Source organism: Haemaphysalis longicornis, unplaced genomic scaffold (genome assembly GCF_048455015.1).
Source record: "Haemaphysalis longicornis isolate Haplotype H1 unplaced genomic scaffold, Haemaphysalis longicornis Haplotype H1 scaffold_8, whole genome shotgun sequence".
Taxonomy (NCBI): Eukaryota; Metazoa; Arthropoda; class Arachnida; order Ixodida; family Ixodidae; genus Haemaphysalis; species Haemaphysalis longicornis.
In genome coordinates, this window is record NW_027526445.1 from 39,652,546 (window position 1) to 39,670,932 (window position 18,387).

Here is an 18,387-nt window from a genome sequence, read left to right on the forward strand (position 1 = left end):
CAGGAAGCATTTTTTTATTTACCCCGCGTGATTCCGTTAATCCGGACCTTTCATTTGATACCTTACACGCCTTAGCCTCATCAGTTTCACTTTTCACCCAATCTAATGTGGTCATTATTCTGTCTTAAGGGGCGCTGCCCAGTCAATTCAGCTAATTCATTTGAAACAGTAGAAAGGACAGCCCCCGCCCCCATTTCCCCCCGGCTCTCACCTCTTCCTTTGTGACCCCTAGTATATCAAGCCGTTAACAGTAGCAGGCGAACAACCAGCACGCCAGCGCCGCCGTGTGCTTTCCCACCATCCTTTCCCTTGCTCTTAGTGGATCCGTCAGGAGGAAAAGTTAAGACAACCCTTTTTTTATGACCTCACCAGTCAATTATCACTCACGCGCCCAGCCGCGAAAATTAGGTATACAGCAAGTGCTTAGGGCCATAAAAATTCAACAAGAAACTAAAAAAAATCAGACACCACCTCCCTCCCAACCGATCATGCAGATCGCGATTGGTGCCATACCCGCAGGTAACTTGAATTCCGAGCCCACAGTGACGCATTAAACTTAACAGCCAACCATAGCTGCCTGCTAGGCTACTCATATGTACTCAAACTCCAAATGGACTACTCAGAACTCAAAATGTACTCATAACTCAATATGTAATCAAACTCAAAATGTGCTCAAACTCAAAATGTACTCAGAACTCAAAATGGACTCAAACTCAGAATGTACTCAGAACTCAAAATGGACTCAAACTCAAAATGGACTCAAACTCAAAATGTACTCAGAATTCAAAATGAGCTCAAACTCAAATTGTACTCAGAACTCAAAATGAACTCAAACTCAAAATGGACTCAAACTCAAAATGGACTCAGAACTCAAAATGGACTCAAACTCAAAGTGTACTCAGAACTCAAAATGGACTCAAACTCAAAATGTACTCAGAACTCAAAATGGACTCAAACTCAAATTGTACTCAGAACTCAAAATGGACTCAAACTCCAAATGTACTCAGAACTCAAAATGGACTCAAACTCAAAATGTACTCAGAACTCAAAATGGACTCAAACTCAAAATGTACTCAGAACTCAAAATGGACTCAAACTCAAAATGTACTCAAAACTCAAAATGGACTCAAACTCAATCGGACTACAACTCAGTCGTGATCACTCGGCTCGAACTCACTCAAGCTCTAACTCACCATGCCACACTAGCCTCGCGCTCACTCAAACTCAAACTCACGCGTGAGTTTGAGTCCAAATGAGTCTGAGTGAGTGGACTCATGAGTGAGTTTGCCGACCTCTGCTAGCTGGTCAATTCAAAATGTGCGCCCTGAACAAAGGAGGTCATTCCGAAAAGTGTATTTAATTATATGGGGTGAAAAAGAATGTTTTTTACTGGCCGAAACGAAGGGGTTTTCATCGGTAGTAACACAAAGTACGGCGTATTTGTGCAGCCTCCCACAAACGGCTTTTTACGCTTATCCTAGCCAAATACATGATGCCGTTTACGTGGCTCCTAACCCAAAATGCTGATTCGTCGCAAGTGCCTTAATTACATACCCGCGGAATCAGTGTTCTAAAGCATGGGACGTAGTCTAGGCGCAACTTATAAGCCTTTTGGACAAACTTAGTAATAACATTTCCAAGGCTGTGGTTATACGTCGTGTATGGTAAATTTGCCTCGTTGGGAATGTTTGAAAAAATGGCAAACGACAGCATTTCTGGAGCGACAGCATTGTAGTAATATTTTACAATGAACTCTTTCGTAAGTATCGGGGTTCTGGTGCTATTTTTCATGATATCGTCATTTTCTGACAGAATAAAATCAGCTGTGCTTACAGAATTAGACTGTGACGCCACATTAGCACCGTACTATAAGTTTTACTCGTACTACTCTGACCAGCAAATTCCTATCTGTCTTCTGTACGTATGGCTGTTGAACTGATCGTCGGCAATCAATTACCTTACCTGCATCACAGACAGCGCCTTCCTCTACGGTGCAGTTGTGTGAAAATTACGAAACACCAAAACGTCCTGAGCTGCACAGCCGGTACATTCAGTTATAACCTAAGGATCTTACAGTTGACAACGAAGTTGAATTCATTCCTAGCAACACGAGACGCGTGCCCCATGCACCGAAGCAACTCACACTTACGGGAAGGGCCGAGAGGTAATATTATATTTTGAAGAGGCCTGCGTTCAATAAGAACGGATACGCACATGAATTGTAACGTGCGTAAACGTTTTAATACTTTGTAAATCGTTGTGCTTACTCTCGGGGTATTCCTAGTGCTGCTGCTGTCTTCCACCTGTCCATTTCCCACACGCACGCCAGTGTGAAGGGCATCTTTTTCCGGTCTTCCCAAGTAGGCTGCCGTTCCCTACCGATGACGTCATCGATTTCTTGCTGCACCCGAGCCTGAATCGTATGCGGATGTTTGGCGAAGTTCACCAGGTGCGTGTTCATTGTGATCGCCGTACTGAATGTGCCCCCAAGGAGGAATGCGTTAATATTTCCCACAAGGTAGCGATCTGCATGGAGAAGCCAAAATACTTGCTTTTACATAAAGTTGCAGGGCAGATGACGACATTGCATTCACACTGGTTGTGTTCACAAGCGGTGCCAATAAAATACACTGCCACGACAGAAAATACTTGAATACAGTGCAAACTTGCTTGGATTTGTTTGTGCACCGTAATAAATATTACGACGAGCTACATTCCGTTGATTTTATGCGCCATTCCAAAAGTGATCTTTCTTAAAGCTTTATAAACCACAGTACCCCACAAAATACCTTTTGTGTGGCAAATGGTTTTACTGTAAGTTTATGTCGTTCTTTTCCAGAAAGAAGTGCTGGAAAGAAGTTTCCCTTATGCCTAGTTTTTCGTTTATGCCCACCAAATACTTGGGCTGAATATTATGGTGCACGTTATTAAATATGTCTGCCTTAACACAATTATTTTCAGCAAACTCGGGCGTGACACCACGCCTATTTGAAAGGCTGCAGCGTGTGTAAAATGAAATGTGCGTTTGCTTGAAAAATTATATGTACAGTTGCCGTCATAAGTAATTAGAACAAGGCTTTGGGAATAACACAAGATATACCTCATACTGGCACAATGACAGGCATTACCAGTTTACAGGAAGCTTTTCCTTTATTGAGGACTCCTTTAAAACCCCAACACTGCAGCGATGAGCAGTTTGCGAATAAAGAAATTTCTGTAAATTTACGAGGTGGTGTTCGCATTTCTATTGACGGCACGTGTACATCGCGCTGCGGCTTCTTTTCTTGTTTCTTACTGGTGAATGTATCATATATTTATATTACTACCATATAAATAAAACTCCAATGTAAGCACCGCTGGTATTTTTCATACCGGTTAAGAGAGACAAATTATATATTGAACTTTTAAGTTGTCTAAGGCTTTAAACATTTGTATGTTTCACCGACGTGACTGAGTTCTTAATACTATAATGTACGTACTCGAGCAAAATTTTTTTGTTGCGAATATGTGATAGTAAAGCCTTCCTGATTGCGTACCGGGAGCGTTAAGTTTCATTGTGCACAATCGCATTTATACCAAGCTACTTGTTATACAAAAAAATAACCTATACAGAGTACTGAGTTTTATTACAAGTTACGATTGGTCCAAGTTGTATAACCTGTTCTAATTATCTAGTATTTAAAATACGAGGCATTAACTTTTATAACAATAGCTGTACCGCGCAACGAGCGTGCTTATCACTTTTTTAGACAGGTTTTGTTTTATTTTAAACCTGAAGAAGGCAATTATTATCTCAAGCAACTAGATTACCACCTCGGGACGCGAATAAGGTTGACCTGATCCTAACTTCACCCCTGATTTTTCTCACACAAGTACTATTATGAGCAATATGAAAGGGAATACAGGAACGCGTGGCAAACAGCCTCGAAACAGACGTTCACTGCAGATGGCGTGGCGCTGATACGCGGATACGCGGATGGCGCTGTGAAAATGAAAGGGGGGAGGAGGGCGCTCTTCCACTAAGTCTTGGCACTCCCCCCACACTGTGATTTCTACAAAGCAGCAGCTTACGTCATTTCGCCGATAATATGGTATCGTCCGACCAACGCCGCCGGTATAAACATTGCCTAACGCGTGAGAAAAAAATGGCCGAACAGCCACTCTCCTGTTGCTCTCTCCTACCCTTTCCCGCTCCGTAACCTTACTACGTGCTTTCATGTCCGCCAGCCAGCGCCGCTTCTCGGAAACTATGCAAAATATTTGAGTTTGTCTAGCGTTCCCCAGGTGGCGCTCCCACACCTTCGAGGCAAGCTGACAGACACACGCTGTAGAAATGGGTGCAAAGTTCGCGACTCGCGAGCAGTGACGTAAGGCGCGGCGTCGGCCGGCGCGCGCCACTTAGCGGTGGAGTGGCTGAACTAAGCATCCCTACCCTTCCTATTGGAAGGCGGCCGACGCGTCAGGCAATCTTTATACAGGCGGCCTTGGTCCGAAAGCCGATATGACGCACGGCGGGAATGGGAACACTTGTTCGGACAACGTCCCCCTTTCCACTTGGTTTCCGACGGCGGCCGCTGTGTATCACGCATAGCTGGGTCTGAGGGAGTTGCCTTTGCATTCCCGTGTTCCCTTTCATATTGCTCATAATAGTATGTATTTGCGTCCAGCAAAGAATCAGTGTAGTCTCAGTTTTTCTAACAAGGCACCGTGTGGAAAAGCTTCTAGAAGTAGAAAAGTAACTTGTCACCAGGAGGAGGCGAATTTCAAGCCGATTCTTCCACAGCTATATGTTGTTCCAAACCTTTATAAAATATGAAAACCACTCTGGCAACACGAACAGGAACATGGTTGCTGCTCAAGTAATTGAGCATAAAAATACTTTCGTCACTAGAACGCATTATAACGTAAGTACGTGGAGTAACGATAATTCCAAACCCTCCTTTAAAAGAAAGGAGCACCTATCATTCTGCCGGTGATTACCTAGCGATTCGCGATAGGCTGCTTGCAGATCAGCAACGTACATTTAGATATACGCACTGAAAATTGCTAAAAGGTATGTTTGTAGTTTAAAATGTGCTAACTTTGCTGAATATTGAGCCTAACAATTTTGAAATGTATTGACTTGCCTCGTGAAAAGAGTCATCGAATTGTCAGCCGGGGTTTCTTCAAGTTTGAACAAAATCCGTGATTCGTTTGAGCTATACTTTTATGCAAAATGTTTCTCTTTCTTAAATTACCTACCTTCTATTTCTTCTACCTTCTCCTCCATATCTTCTAGCTTCTTAAAGATACCATTCGCCTCCCGTGAAGTAACAAGGGCTTGTTTGAACGCCCTATATTGTCGCCCTCTGATGTAATGACCAATAAAAACGCGTGTACATTTGAAAGGAGGGCCTTTATTATTCTGCCCCGTACTTAGCTTGTGATTTCTAATAAACTCCTCATATTTTAGAGTATGGCTCTTACATATCTGCACTTAAAACTATCAACATAATTTATACTGTGATCTCAGCCTCCAGTGCCGATTATTACATTACATAATCTTAGAATGCATTACGCCATCTAAGCTACGATTGTTAACCTAAATATTCTATCCACTTGTTTTTACTCCTTTCAAGTAAATGTGTGAATCGGTTAAACTGCACTGAAACAAAAATAATTTACTGTATCTAAAATATTCTACCTTCTCCGCCAATATATACATAATTTCCCCGCAATTCTGCCCATTTAAACTCACCCGCATTGTGCTGGTGAGTTACTTACAATACGTAAATACAATTTTTTTGAACGTTACGGTTCAAATGGGAGCTGTTGGCTAGCATCTTTAGCGTGTCTTTATTTAATACCCCTTAAAGGAATCCCATGTAAAGTTATACAAAGAGAATTGGGCTTTTGTACATTTTGTGCGAATACTTTGCTTCCAATACGCCTCCTATATATTTTGTTAACTGAAAAAATATTTACGTGAAGTTCGCAAGTACCGAATTCGGTAGTTTTGGAAGGTCCCGGCTTTTTATACTTAATGATCACGCGTTCGCTAACTTCTGGCACGGCAGCTGGTGCAGGTAAAAAGCAGGCCAGAAATTTCCAAATTAGGTAGTGCAAGTAAGAATACCATTTTTAAAACATGCGAACCACAGCATCGGTGAGGTCGCTATGGTAGACACCTCCGCTTTAAAGGTGGTGGTGGAAGCAGAAACGCATTGGCGGTGACAAATAATGCGTTGTAATAAGAATTTAGTAAGAGCGCCTAGAAGGCTATTGAAGACAAACCCATTAAAAGCCCAACTTTCCCCAACTTTCGCTGTGGCCGCATTAAAATTTGACGAAAAATATAACAAAGATGCCTTACATTGAATCATAAAATTGATGATGATGATAATGATTGCTATTGGTTTCCCGTTTGAAGCGGGGTGATGCCATGTCATCTTACCAAAAAGGACTAATATAACCATGTTTTACTCTCTTGGTTTAATACTAGCGCTGCTTAGGGCAGGCACTAAAGCTTATTAGGCCCGAAATACTTTTTTTCCCTGTTACAGGTGGTAACTGTCCTAGGCAATATTCCCCTCTCTGCTTTTCGTCCACCAGCATTCTAATCTTCTTTTCGTCCCTTCGACATCCTTAAAGTTAACTTCCTCTCTGATGCCCTTTAATTTTATGCTGGTGAAGTTATTTTTTTTGTGTGTTTTCAACACGTATAAGCTACACCTCGGCTATTTGGCGCGCCGTAGTGGAGGCCTCCGGAATAATTGTTACCACCTGCAGATGTGCAGTGTCCACCGCAACATCGACACACGAGTATTATCGCTTTTCGCCTTAATCTGAAAAGCCGCCATTGGAGCCGTGATCGGACCCGCTTTCTTGGTACTGAAGCTATGGTCACGGTTATTATACCAGGTGCAGTAGCCGGTGGACAAAAACGTGGGCTTGGCATCACGCTTGCAGATAGAAGGTTGGCGCGCTTTTTTACGAGCACGTTTCTTTTCATTCGCGAAAAAATCCCTAAGCCAAACATATCTGTTTATTAGAGTCTACGTGAAAACTGTGGCTAGATTTACGTAACCCAAGCATTCATCTAGAACAAAATTTGGTTATATTTCCGTATTTCCTTTGAAACGTTGCGAAATTCAAAACAAAAGTGCATCGCTCTCTTTAACACATCCTATTCGACCTTTTCACGGCATGAACTTCACGTTACAAATAAAATAAATAAGAAAAATAGCCTGCACTTACTATCGTGATACATTGAAATAAGACAAACGGAGTGCGTGGCTTCCAGTACATGAAACGCATCCTGGCGACGGTCCGCGTATGCACAGTGCGAACAAGATATCAGAGTTCGTCACCAACCTTGATATGAAAAAGCCATCGTCTTTCCGTGGTCTGTCGGGCACTTAGAACGAAATAAAGAAATAAAGAATAAAGCTGCGTGCGCCCCTTTCGCTCAGCGAAGCGACGAAGTTAGATAACGCTCGCGTGAGCGGGTGGCAAACGCGGCGGGAAGAGAAACCAATGTGTTCACACACCGAACGATGGTGTTTCCATACCAAGGTTGGACACGAAATCTCCTATCTTGTTCGGGCTGCGCATACGCGGCCTGTCGCCAGGATGCGGGGCATGTACTGAAAGCCATGCTCTGCGTTATTCGTATTTCAATATATCACGATGGTACAAATACATTTCCCTCAAGAAATAACCTACACGAATGTTCAAATTTCTACAAAAAGCACAAAAACTTGGTGTGATAATACAAAAATTGGTTTGCTGACTTCGTAACTAATGGTATGTTATTATATATGCGTTGCATTCATGAGTGTGAAGTAGGTCAAATTAAAATTATCCGTTTCTGTGGTTGATTCTTGTCCAACATTTCCCCTCTCCGGCTTTCCACAAGTAGTATGTTGTCCTTGGAAACTGGAAACGCAGTTTTTACGCAATACAAAACTTACACGTGAACATAGGATTTGGATCTTCTTTTCTTTCTTCAATCTTTTCCAAATACCGTCGAATGAAGCCAGTAGAGTTGTTCACGTCATTTTCCCCATTGTAGGCGTCAATTTGTCTCCTTTGGAAAATATAAAAGCACAAAAAGGCAGTGGGATTGAAGACCATATTCTAGGCCGTATGGCCAATCGGGGCAGTAACAAGAAAATAAATCATTTTCAGCGGATAAAAGTTTTTCCAATAAACATACACGCAATTTCTTAGATTCAATGTCGTGCTTGCACTCTGAAGTCAAAGAGACATTTTCGAATAGTATGGCGTGAATATCTGAACTCAAACCACCTTCCTGGGTGTTTATTTCTTTTATGGGGCACTGAAATGTTTAAATGCCTTGTTTCTGTGAAGAAGAAAGGGCTGGTGTAGTTCAGGTGGCTCAGCCTTAGAAATTTGAATTTTTTCTTAGAGCTTCTTTGGTGGGCATACAATCTCGTAGGGTCATTTATTACTACACCGCACATGTGTAAACCGTGTGAGTAGGCATCATTGCAAACTCTTCTGTTTAAGACGCGTACACTTCGTAAGGCGGTACCTTCTGTAAAAGTTTTGTGCCATTGCTTATGACTTTTTCTCAAGGCCCCAGTAAGTGAATATTAGAACCATGACAAATCGCATCAGGAAGAACTGAACGCATCTAGGCGGACACAACATTAGCCCTAATCTCTAGGCTTGCACAATTATATTTTTATTAACCGCCAAAAAAAATACTTAAATATTTGTGATGCAGGTGCACCTGAAATACCTACATAAAAGGAAGAAACTGTCTCGTTTCCACTCGTTATTCAGTGGTTAGGAAAGCAGGGGTGTCTCCTGTCGGTTAAAGGACCCATGAAGAGAAAATACAACTTCGTTTAATTCGAAAGAACTAGGATTCACTATCTCACTCAGCTCCATTACAGCCACAAAAGATGTTTTTTAACAAAAAAAAGCAAGAAGTATTTTAAAACTTTCAAATTTTGTACCACAGTGACGTGTTATGAGCAAGAATGACGTCATACGGGCCAACAATAAAACACAATTTTCAGTGCGTTAACTGCACGTTAGAATTCAAGTGATGCGGTCAAATAGAACTAGAGGCCCCATTACAGACGTCCAGTCATGTGTCGTTGCGACAGGTCAGTTAGGCGGCCGCCAATCGCACAAACAAGGTTCCGTGACGTCATAGAAAAGTTTCGGGAAATTGGCTAGGGGGTCGCCACTGCTTCCCACGTTTTCTTTCATATCTCCGGTATTTGTTCGAAGATGGCGATGATATTAGTATCATTGTTATCGAAACTAAGCAGTCTTTCGAATAAACCCAATTGGTATTTTGTCTTCACGGCTTCTTTAACAATGCATTCTTAAAGGTGACGGTTCTGCCAGTAATAGGGAATGTCCAGATTCGCCACCAGGTGGCCGAGCCGTGTTGACGCGCTGTGCATGGGCTCCCGTTTTACACTCGCCAATCTTCGGTCAAATCCGCCATCCGGTGGATTACTTGGCACCGCGCGATTCCTCTCTACACGCGGCATCTAACAAGCCTACACTCAAGTCGGTGAGTGGACCACGAAGAATTTTACGACGACTTAAAATTCTGAAGCGAGGCCTCTCATGAAAGTCTAGAACTCACGAGCGAGCATAGCAGCCACTTGCGCGTGCACCGGAGCCCGCCGTGTCCGAACGCCACGTGCACGTGCTCGCTCCGCAGCCGCCCACCGCCGCAGAGAAACGCTTTCGAGCAGCAGCGATGGAGGTCGTTGTCGACGGTGAAGAGATTCCCCCCGAGGACTTCGCAAGCGAAGAATGGGCCGAAATTCGGCGCAAGCAGCGAGCACTGACCTTGAAGAGGACCTCAACCACCGGAAGTCCCAACACGACGCCCGAGGTGGTTTCACCGAATTCCCGCAAAAGCCGGCCGCCACGTCGAGGTCCACCGATGGAGCGCTTGCCGGAGACCGACATCAAAATCGTGCTCCGACCGCGAGGAGGCCTCGATCAAAGTTCGGTAGCGCCTGCAACTATCGCCAACACCATCTCTAAATCAGCACCAGTCCCCCTGAGTCCAGGAGATCAAGTTCGTGTGAACCAAAATTCCAACTACATTCTGATCAGCACCCCCGACGACATGCGAGCCCGCAAATTCGCAAGCATCACATCCCTTGTTCTCAACAACAAGAAGTATGAAATCTCCACGCACGTCTCGGCCCCCGCCAACACGGTGCTGGGAATTATTTTCAAAATTCCCGAAGACGATACTCCAGAAGAAATAACTCGCCATGTGGTCGACTTCAACCCAGACCTGCCCATCCTGTCGGTCAAGCGACTCGGAAACACTGACGCCGCTCAGATCCTCTTCGACGGATACAAGGTTCCATTTTGGATTCGATACGGCCACACCACGTACCGCTGCACGCCATTCCGACACAAGACAGAAGCTTGTACGCAGTGCTGGCAGCGAGGTCACAGGCCTGACGTCTGCCCGAAACCAACGACCAGGTGCCCCAAATGCGGCATCGCCAATCCCAGTGAGGGACGTCCGTGCAACCCAAAGTGCATCGTGTGCGGAGGAGCCCACCTCACGGGATCCACAGCATGCCCGTACCGCTTCAAGCCACGTCGCCCCCTACGCCCGCCGCCAGAAACAACGAGCGGCGGAGAGGCGAAAAGGGGAACTCCGCCGAGCACTCAAAACCACCAAGAGTGGCCCGCCCTGCCAGAACGCAGCTCTCCCACGACCCAGACCACGGTAAGAGGAAGAGCCCCGTCGAGGTCGCAATCGAAGCACAAGTCGAGATCCCCATCGGCCAGCAGCGCCAAAGCCAACGCCACGAGGTGGGCCACCCCCCCGACCACGTCCCAGAAAACCGCCGATAATGGAAAATCGGTAAGCTTCGATGGCGGGGCCTCCCACCCCTGCGCCTCATACCCGATCCCTCAAACCCCTGTCAAAGAACTACTAACTGAGCTAGCTAACATTAGAGCGGAAATGGCTGCCCTTAGGAGAGAAAACAATGACCTCAAGCAAGAACTTCTTAAACTCCGCTGTCAAAACGCAGCTAGTTCGCAGACAAATTCTACAGACCAAGAATCTACCTCCCCCGCACCCAAAAAGCGAGCGATTGCGGTAGCCTCCGTACAAAGCCCCAACCCAGTAGAAGAATCCCCCCAACAACAAGAACTAGAACGTAAAATAGTCGCTCTCGGGAAAAGCAATGGTGCCCTGCACGAAAATATCAACATCATGCAGAACAGCATAGAATCCTTCCGATCGGAAATGAACCTCTACAGATCAGAACTGCATGCCTTCATGCAAGATATAATGAACCGGCTCGGTATTGCTCCCAATCTAATTCCTCAACGCGAAACACATAATGGCTTACAGCAACAATAGCAAGGACAACCCTATTAAGGTCTGGCAGTGGAATTGCCGAGGGTACAAACGCAAAAAACATAATTTACAGATGTACCTTCAAAGCATAGACTCTCCCCCAGAAATTATAGCGCTGCAAGAGACAAATGCCGTAGTCAAATTACCCGGTTATAAGGCCTTTCAAAGTGCGACGGACCTCAAAACGGCGGTCCTTTTACAGAGACATATACCGGCCTATAGGAGCCAAATCGATAGCATTGCAATTCCCCATGACCTAATTACTGTCCTCCCACGTAAAAGGGGAGCGCAAAGACTTTATATACTGAACGTCTACAGCGCCCCTAAATCTAAAGCCGACCGATTCAATCAACTATTCTCGCTCACGAGGAAGGAGGTGGGCCCGCACGCTCTGCTCATACTTGGCGACTTCAATGCGCCTCACACGGCCTGGGGATACCCAAAATGCGAGCCAAAGGGAAGAGACCTATGGGAACGAATACAGACACACCATCTGACGCTAGAAACAGGCATGCACACCCCTACACGCATCGGAAACAGCACACAACGCGACACTACCCCGGATCTCACCCTCTCCCTACACGTAAACAGACTAAGATGGGGGGTCACTGAACAAACGGTTGGCAGTGACCACATAATAATTGAGATTGTGATGACTCCGAATCAAAAACTCAATCAAAACCTTAGACAGCAAACTCTGACCGACTGGGATGAGTTCAGGGCGCTCCGGCAAATCACCAGCACACATGGCGACGAACGCGAAAGTCCGGAGTGCATTGACATAAACGTATGGACGCAACAATTAATTGCAGACATAAAAGCAGCCACTAAAGACCTAGACCCTGAAATCCCTTCCGATATGGTAGACTCCCGCCTCAACCACCTTTGGGAGGCATACCGAGGAATCCAAAAACGATGGCGTCGAAACAAGAGCAACCGGAAACTGCGGCTGAAACTGGCCAGACTGGAAACGGAGATTAGAACGCACGCGATCACTCTCGCGCGCAACCAGTGGAGCCAGATTTGCGACGAGATGAAAGGAAACCTTGGAATGAAGAAGACATGGCAGCTGCTTAAACACCTCCTCGATCCAGATCAGAGCAAAACAGAACAGAAACACCACATATCTAAAATCCTTCACTCATACTCAGGATCCGACGACGAACTAACGGCCCAAATCCGAGACATGTACCTCCCAATAGGTCCCAAAATCGCGCTGCCCCCGTACAGTGGGCATCCTAATCCTGAATTGGATAGAGATATAACCGAGGCAGAGGTCCGACTGGCAATTCGCAAACTTAGGTCTAACTCGGAGCCTGGTCCTGACCAGATCTCGAACCGGGCACTAAGAAACCTCGACGACTTATCAATCACCGCAATAACAGCATTTCTCAACACATGTTGGATAACAGGGCAAATACCGGAATCATGGAAACATGCCAAGGTTATCCTCATTCCTAAGCCAAACAAACCACTCTCGATCGAACACCTCCGCCCCATTTCCCTGACGTCATGCTTAGGAAAACTCATGGAGCACGTAATCTTAGCCCGTCTCACAACATACATGAACGACACTGAACAATTCCCCCACAGTATGATTGGCTTCAGAACTGGTCTGTCAACTCAAGATGTACTTTTACAATTATCAGAGCAAATCATCAAACCCCCCTGCGGCCTAGACACGGCGGCCATACTGGCCCTGGACCTGACCAAAGCATTTGACAACGTTGCGCACGAGGCCATAATGTCGGGTCTAGGATCGGTCAATCCGGGCGAAAGAATTTACAATTACATTAAAGACTTCTTGTCGAACCGGACAGCCGCCATACATCTAGACAGCCTCGTCTCTAACACTATCCCGCTTGGCAGTCGAGGCACGCCACAAGGAGCCGTCCTGTCACCATTACTTTTCAATCTAGCAATAATAAGTATTCCCCTAAAGCTAGCACAGATTCCCCACCTCTACCATAGCCTCTACGCAGACGACATCACCCTCTGGATGAACCGGGGGAGTGATGGCCACATCGAAGAAACGCTTCAAAGAGGCGTAGAAGTGGTGGTGGAGGAGGTGAGGAAAGCGGGCTTGACCTGCTCCACGGTCAAGTCTCAGCTACTATGTATTCCCCCGAGCCACAAAAAACAAGTCAGACCCAACATCAAAGTTCACATCGAAGGGAGAGAGATTCCAGAAGTCACTTCCCTCAAAGTCCTTGGGCTTCAGATACAATCATCCAGACTGAATAACAACTTTCTCAAGACGATAGAACGGCATGTACACCAAACTACTAGTCTCCTGAAGAGAGTCACCAATAAGCACTCGGGCCTCACCGAGCAGGACAGGAACCACCTCCTCCAAGCCTTCATCGTGAGCCGAATAGTTTATTCCATTCAATACCTTAAGCTTACAACGGTAGAAACGGACAAAATAGACGTCCTCATTAGACGCGCCTACAAGGCGGCGCTACAGCTCCCCCCCGGCACGTCAACTGCCAGACTGGAAGGGTTAGGCCTTCACAGTAAGGCCAGCGAACTTGTCGAAGCGCACCTGATGGGACAATACGAACGCCTCGCTCGCAGTCCCACAGGAAGACACATCCTCCAAAACCTAGGAATAGGATACCACACCCTATATCACGATGCAACAACTATTTCCCATAATATTCACGCTAACATCATAGCCAAACCACTTCCCCGCAACATGAATCCCACGTACCACACTGATCGGAGGGAACAACGAGCCCGCGCCCTGCACAAGAAATACAAAAACGACCCGTTAGTAGTGTACGTAGATGCAGCGGAATACAGGCACCATGAGGCTTTCACCGCAATCGCTGTTTGCAATTACCCCCAAACCAGCATCATTGATTCCGTTACAGTCCGGACGCCCATCCCAGAACCGGCGGAAGAGGCGGCGATAGCGCTGGCCCTTTCACTCAACCCTACCCCCGCAACAATCATTACGGATTCTAAAACCGCTCTCCAAAATTTTGCCGCTGGACGCATATCCCCAACGGCGCTCAAAATTTTGCTCAGGAACCCCCCGCAATCCCCAGTACGACTGATCTGGACCCCCGCGCATTCTGGGCTCGAGGGAAACGAGGTGGCCCATGACCTAGCCCGAGGATTTACTATCCGGGCAGGGCCGAACCCGTATCCTTACCACGGAGCCCGGTCCGCGCGGGACCGTCTGATCGGTTTTCACGATATTACCACCTACTACCTCCTCTCCCGCCGGATCTATCCTCGGGCGGACAAATCCCTGACATTAGAACAAAGCCACGTCTGGCGCCAACTCCAGACGGAAGTCTTCCCCAATTCGGCCGTTATGACGCATATCCACCCCAGCCTTTACCCAACCTCGGCGTGCCCCTTATGTGGCGCTCATGCCAACCTGGCCCACATCATCTGGGCATGCCCCCAGGGTCCTTTCCCCGAAATCCCTTCAGAGGAGAGGTGGGAGGCCTCGCTTCGCAGCCCCGACCCGGACCTACAGGTACGCCTGGTCAAGAGGGCGGAAGAGGTCGCCGAAAGGCATCGGCCTACGGTCACCACGAGCTCGCCCACCTAACTCAAGGAGAAGGCGTCCTGGTGGGGTGGACGTTCAGCCCTTACCCGTCGCCAACATAAGGACTTCAATTCTCTTTGGTCGCTTCCTCAGCCAATAAAGTGTTCTCTCTCTCCAGAACAGGCGAAGTCATTCACTATACTCGAGGAAGGACTAATAAAAATCGCGACAGTCTACCTTCACTTTCTGATAGTTTCAATGGGAAGTTCTTTTCTTTTTCATGGGTCCTAACTTGAGTATCTCAAAGAACGCTGGGTCATGAATGGTAAGCGACACTGTACGCAATAGACACGTAGACGTTACCCATCGGACGTTCCTGCCGCGAGCCACCATCCCACACCTCAAGCAGGGTTTTGCCGGGGAACGCGCAATGTAGCTGTTGTTAAACTTGGCCGTTTAGTTATTCCGAAAACTTAAAACTGCAGTGCTTACGCATATCACAGACTCGTTGCATAAGGCAATATTCAAAAGTGTGCCTTTTGTATGTCACTGGATTTATTTCAGCTATCTTTTCGCTCGATCTTGATGCTGCACCAACACAAGTTCAAGGGTTGCACGCGCAAGAGCAGGAGGAATTCTGCGTCGCAAATGATTTTTAAGTATACGTGGGTATTTCTTTTCGAAATACGCGCAGCTCTCGAGTAGAAGATACCATGGTTGAAATTAAGAACTGGAATTTGGCTGGCTATGTTGTGAGACAAACTAAGAACAGGTGGACCACTAGGGTAGCGAAATGGATACCCGGAGAAAGGACTAGAAGAATGGGGAAGCTGTTGCTCAGTGGAGAGAAGAAATAAGGAAATTCGGATGCCAAGAATAGACTCGGGCAGTGCCGAATAGGAGCGAGCGGGGTTCAATGGGAGAGGCCTTGGTCCTGAAGTGGGCCTGCGCAAGGCGGTTGATGATGATGGTGACGTGCAGAAAAAAATGACTTAGCCGGCTTCGGAACTTTGAAATCGTTTTATAGCTTATCCTGAAGCTAGAAAAAAGAATGCTTGGGGGGGGGGGGGCAATATTTCACCATTGTTCCTTACCCTCGCTTTGAAATATTAGGACTGCGAATCCTATCAGAATATTGTCACGAAGCCAAGGACGACGCAGTTGTCTTGCAGGAGAAACAAGTTTATTGGAGCGAACTTGTGCTCCCCTAAAAACTTAAAAGAATACAGAGGCGGCGAAGCAGCGGTCAACAAAGTGACTTGCGTCAGCGAGCGTCGCAGAATCGAATGCCCCGGCGTCCGCACTGCAGGCTTTTTATCTTTTGGCGCGCGTGGTTCTCGAAACGTCGATTCGCATCGAGAACATAGTAGACCCAAGAAGATTATTCTGGGCTGTTCACGTTAGATCGGAATGCTCTCCCTATCACAACAGATAACACATGCGGCACAGAAAGAAAGAATTGAACACGCGCTTTCCTTGGCGCAGAGATAACACAGACCGGCACAGCCGGGCGGTAAAAGCAAAACACAAATAAACAAACCCAATGTATGGTTCGCGGCATTACCCCCCCTCTAAGAGTGCATCGACCCGGTGCTAACATAAGCGACAGTCCGAACAAATGAAAATAAAAGTTCGTCGTCGTTCGTAGAAAGGTTTTAAGCGAACCACGTGGACGACTTCAGGCCGCGTGCGTCGTCGTGATGTGCCGGAGTCAACATCGGGGATCACTTCGTAGGTAAGTTGGCCAACACGTCGTAGAATCTGGTAGGGTCCGAAATACCGTCGCAGGAGCTTCTCACTGAGTCCGCGTCGTCGGATGGGAGTCCAAACCCACACACGATCCCCTGGTTGGTACTCGGCGTCTCGGCGTCGGAGGTTGTAGCGGCCGGCATCCACCAGCTGCTGGTCCCTTATACGAACTCGAGCGAGCTGGCGGGCCTCCTCCGCACGTTGAAGATATCCGTGGACGTCGGCGTTGAGGTCCTCGTCTTCTACGTGCGGAAGCATGGCGTCGAGCATCGTAGTCGGCCTTCTACCGTAGACAAGCTCGAACGGCGTCAGCTGCGTCGTCTCCTGGATAGCCGTGTTGTACGCAAACGTGACATACGGGAGAACTTCGTCCCAAGTCTTATGTTCAACGTCAACGTACATTGACAGCATATCTGCGATTGTCTTGTTCAGACGTTCTGTTAGTCCGTTCGTTTGGGGGTGGTACGCGGTCGTTCTTCGGTGATCCGTGTTGCTGTAGCGTAATACTCCTTGCATCAGCTCTGCAGTAAATGCCGTTCCGCGGTCTGTGATTAGGACTTCCGGGGCTCCATGTCGTAGCACAACTTGGCTTATAAAGAACTTCGCCACTTCTTGTGCAGTCCCCCTCGGAAGAGCGGCGGTCTCTGCGTAGCGCGTCATGTAGTCTGTCGCTACGACAATCCACTTGTTGTGTGATCGTGACGTAGGGAACGGGCCTAAAAGGTCCATTCCAATCTGTTGAAATGGTCTCGACGGGACGGCGATCGGTTGCAGAAGTCCGGCGGGTCTTGTCGGCGGCGTTTTTCGTCGCTGGCAGTCACGGCAGCTCCGGACGTAGTGGGTGACGTCAGAGGTAAGGCCGGGCCAGTAGTACCTCGCCTTGATTTTTCCAATAGTGCGGGCTGTGCCCAGATGTCCGGAAGACGGGTCGTCGTGGCACGCTTCCAAAATTTCGTCACGAAGGTCCGCGGGGATGACGAGGAGGTAATTCGCTCTTGTTCCGGGGCAGAAATTCTTCTTCACAAGGACGGAGTTTCTCAGGCTGAATGCTGGTAAGCTGCGTTTGAAGGTCCTAGGAACGGCAACGTTGCATCCCTCGAGGTACTCGATTATGACGCGTAAGTCGGGGTCGGCACGCTGCTGGGCGGCTAGGTCGCTCTCCGTCACGATCCCGAAGAACGCGCTGTCTTCATCAGAGTCTTGTGGTGGGTCGACGGGGGCGCGGGACAGGCAGTCGGCGTCGGAGTGTTTCCTGCCGGATTTATAAACGACGGTAACGTCGAACTCCTGCAGGCGCAAGCTCCACCGCCCAAGACGGCCAGAGGGGTCCTTCAAATTGGCGAGCCAACACAGCGCATGGTGGTCTGTTACAACCTTGAATGGCCTTCCATACACGTATGGGCGAAATTTTGAAATCGCCCATATAATAGCCAGGCACTCTTTCTCAGAGGCAGAATAGTTTTTCTCCTCCTTCGACAGACCACGGCTGGCATAGGCGATTACCCTTTCGCAGCCGCTTTGCTTTTGGACAAGGACGGCACCCAAGCCGATATCAGTGGCGTCCGTGTGCATTTCCGTTTCGGCATTTTCGTCGAAATGAGCGAGCACGGGCGGGCTTTGCAGGCGTATTTGCAGCTCGCAGAATGCTTTTTCTTGGTCGTTTTCCCAGCTGAAAGGGGTGCTATCTTTCGTCAAGCGCGTGAGTGGCTCTGCAATGCGTGCGAAGTTTGCCACGAAGCGCCGGTAGTATGCGCACAGCCCG

At 47.4% G+C, this 18,387-nt stretch overlaps 1 protein-coding gene across 2 annotated transcripts in view; it reads right to left on the minus strand.

The window, feature by feature from the left end:
• LOC144148912 (cytochrome P450 2C30-like) overlaps nucleotides 1-18,387 on the minus strand; it is a 74,997-nt gene that overhangs the window by 18,014 nt on the left and 38,596 nt on the right. For both annotated transcript variants that reach the window (XM_077680442.1, XM_077680441.1), the window contains exons 6-7: nucleotides 7,953-8,068; nucleotides 2,268-2,526 (exon numbers count right to left, since the gene is read on the minus strand). In XM_077680442.1, the coding sequence (XP_077536568.1) occupies nucleotides 2,268-2,526; nucleotides 7,953-8,068 (375 nt within the window). The remainder of the gene's footprint in view (nucleotides 1-2,267; nucleotides 2,527-7,952; nucleotides 8,069-18,387) is intronic.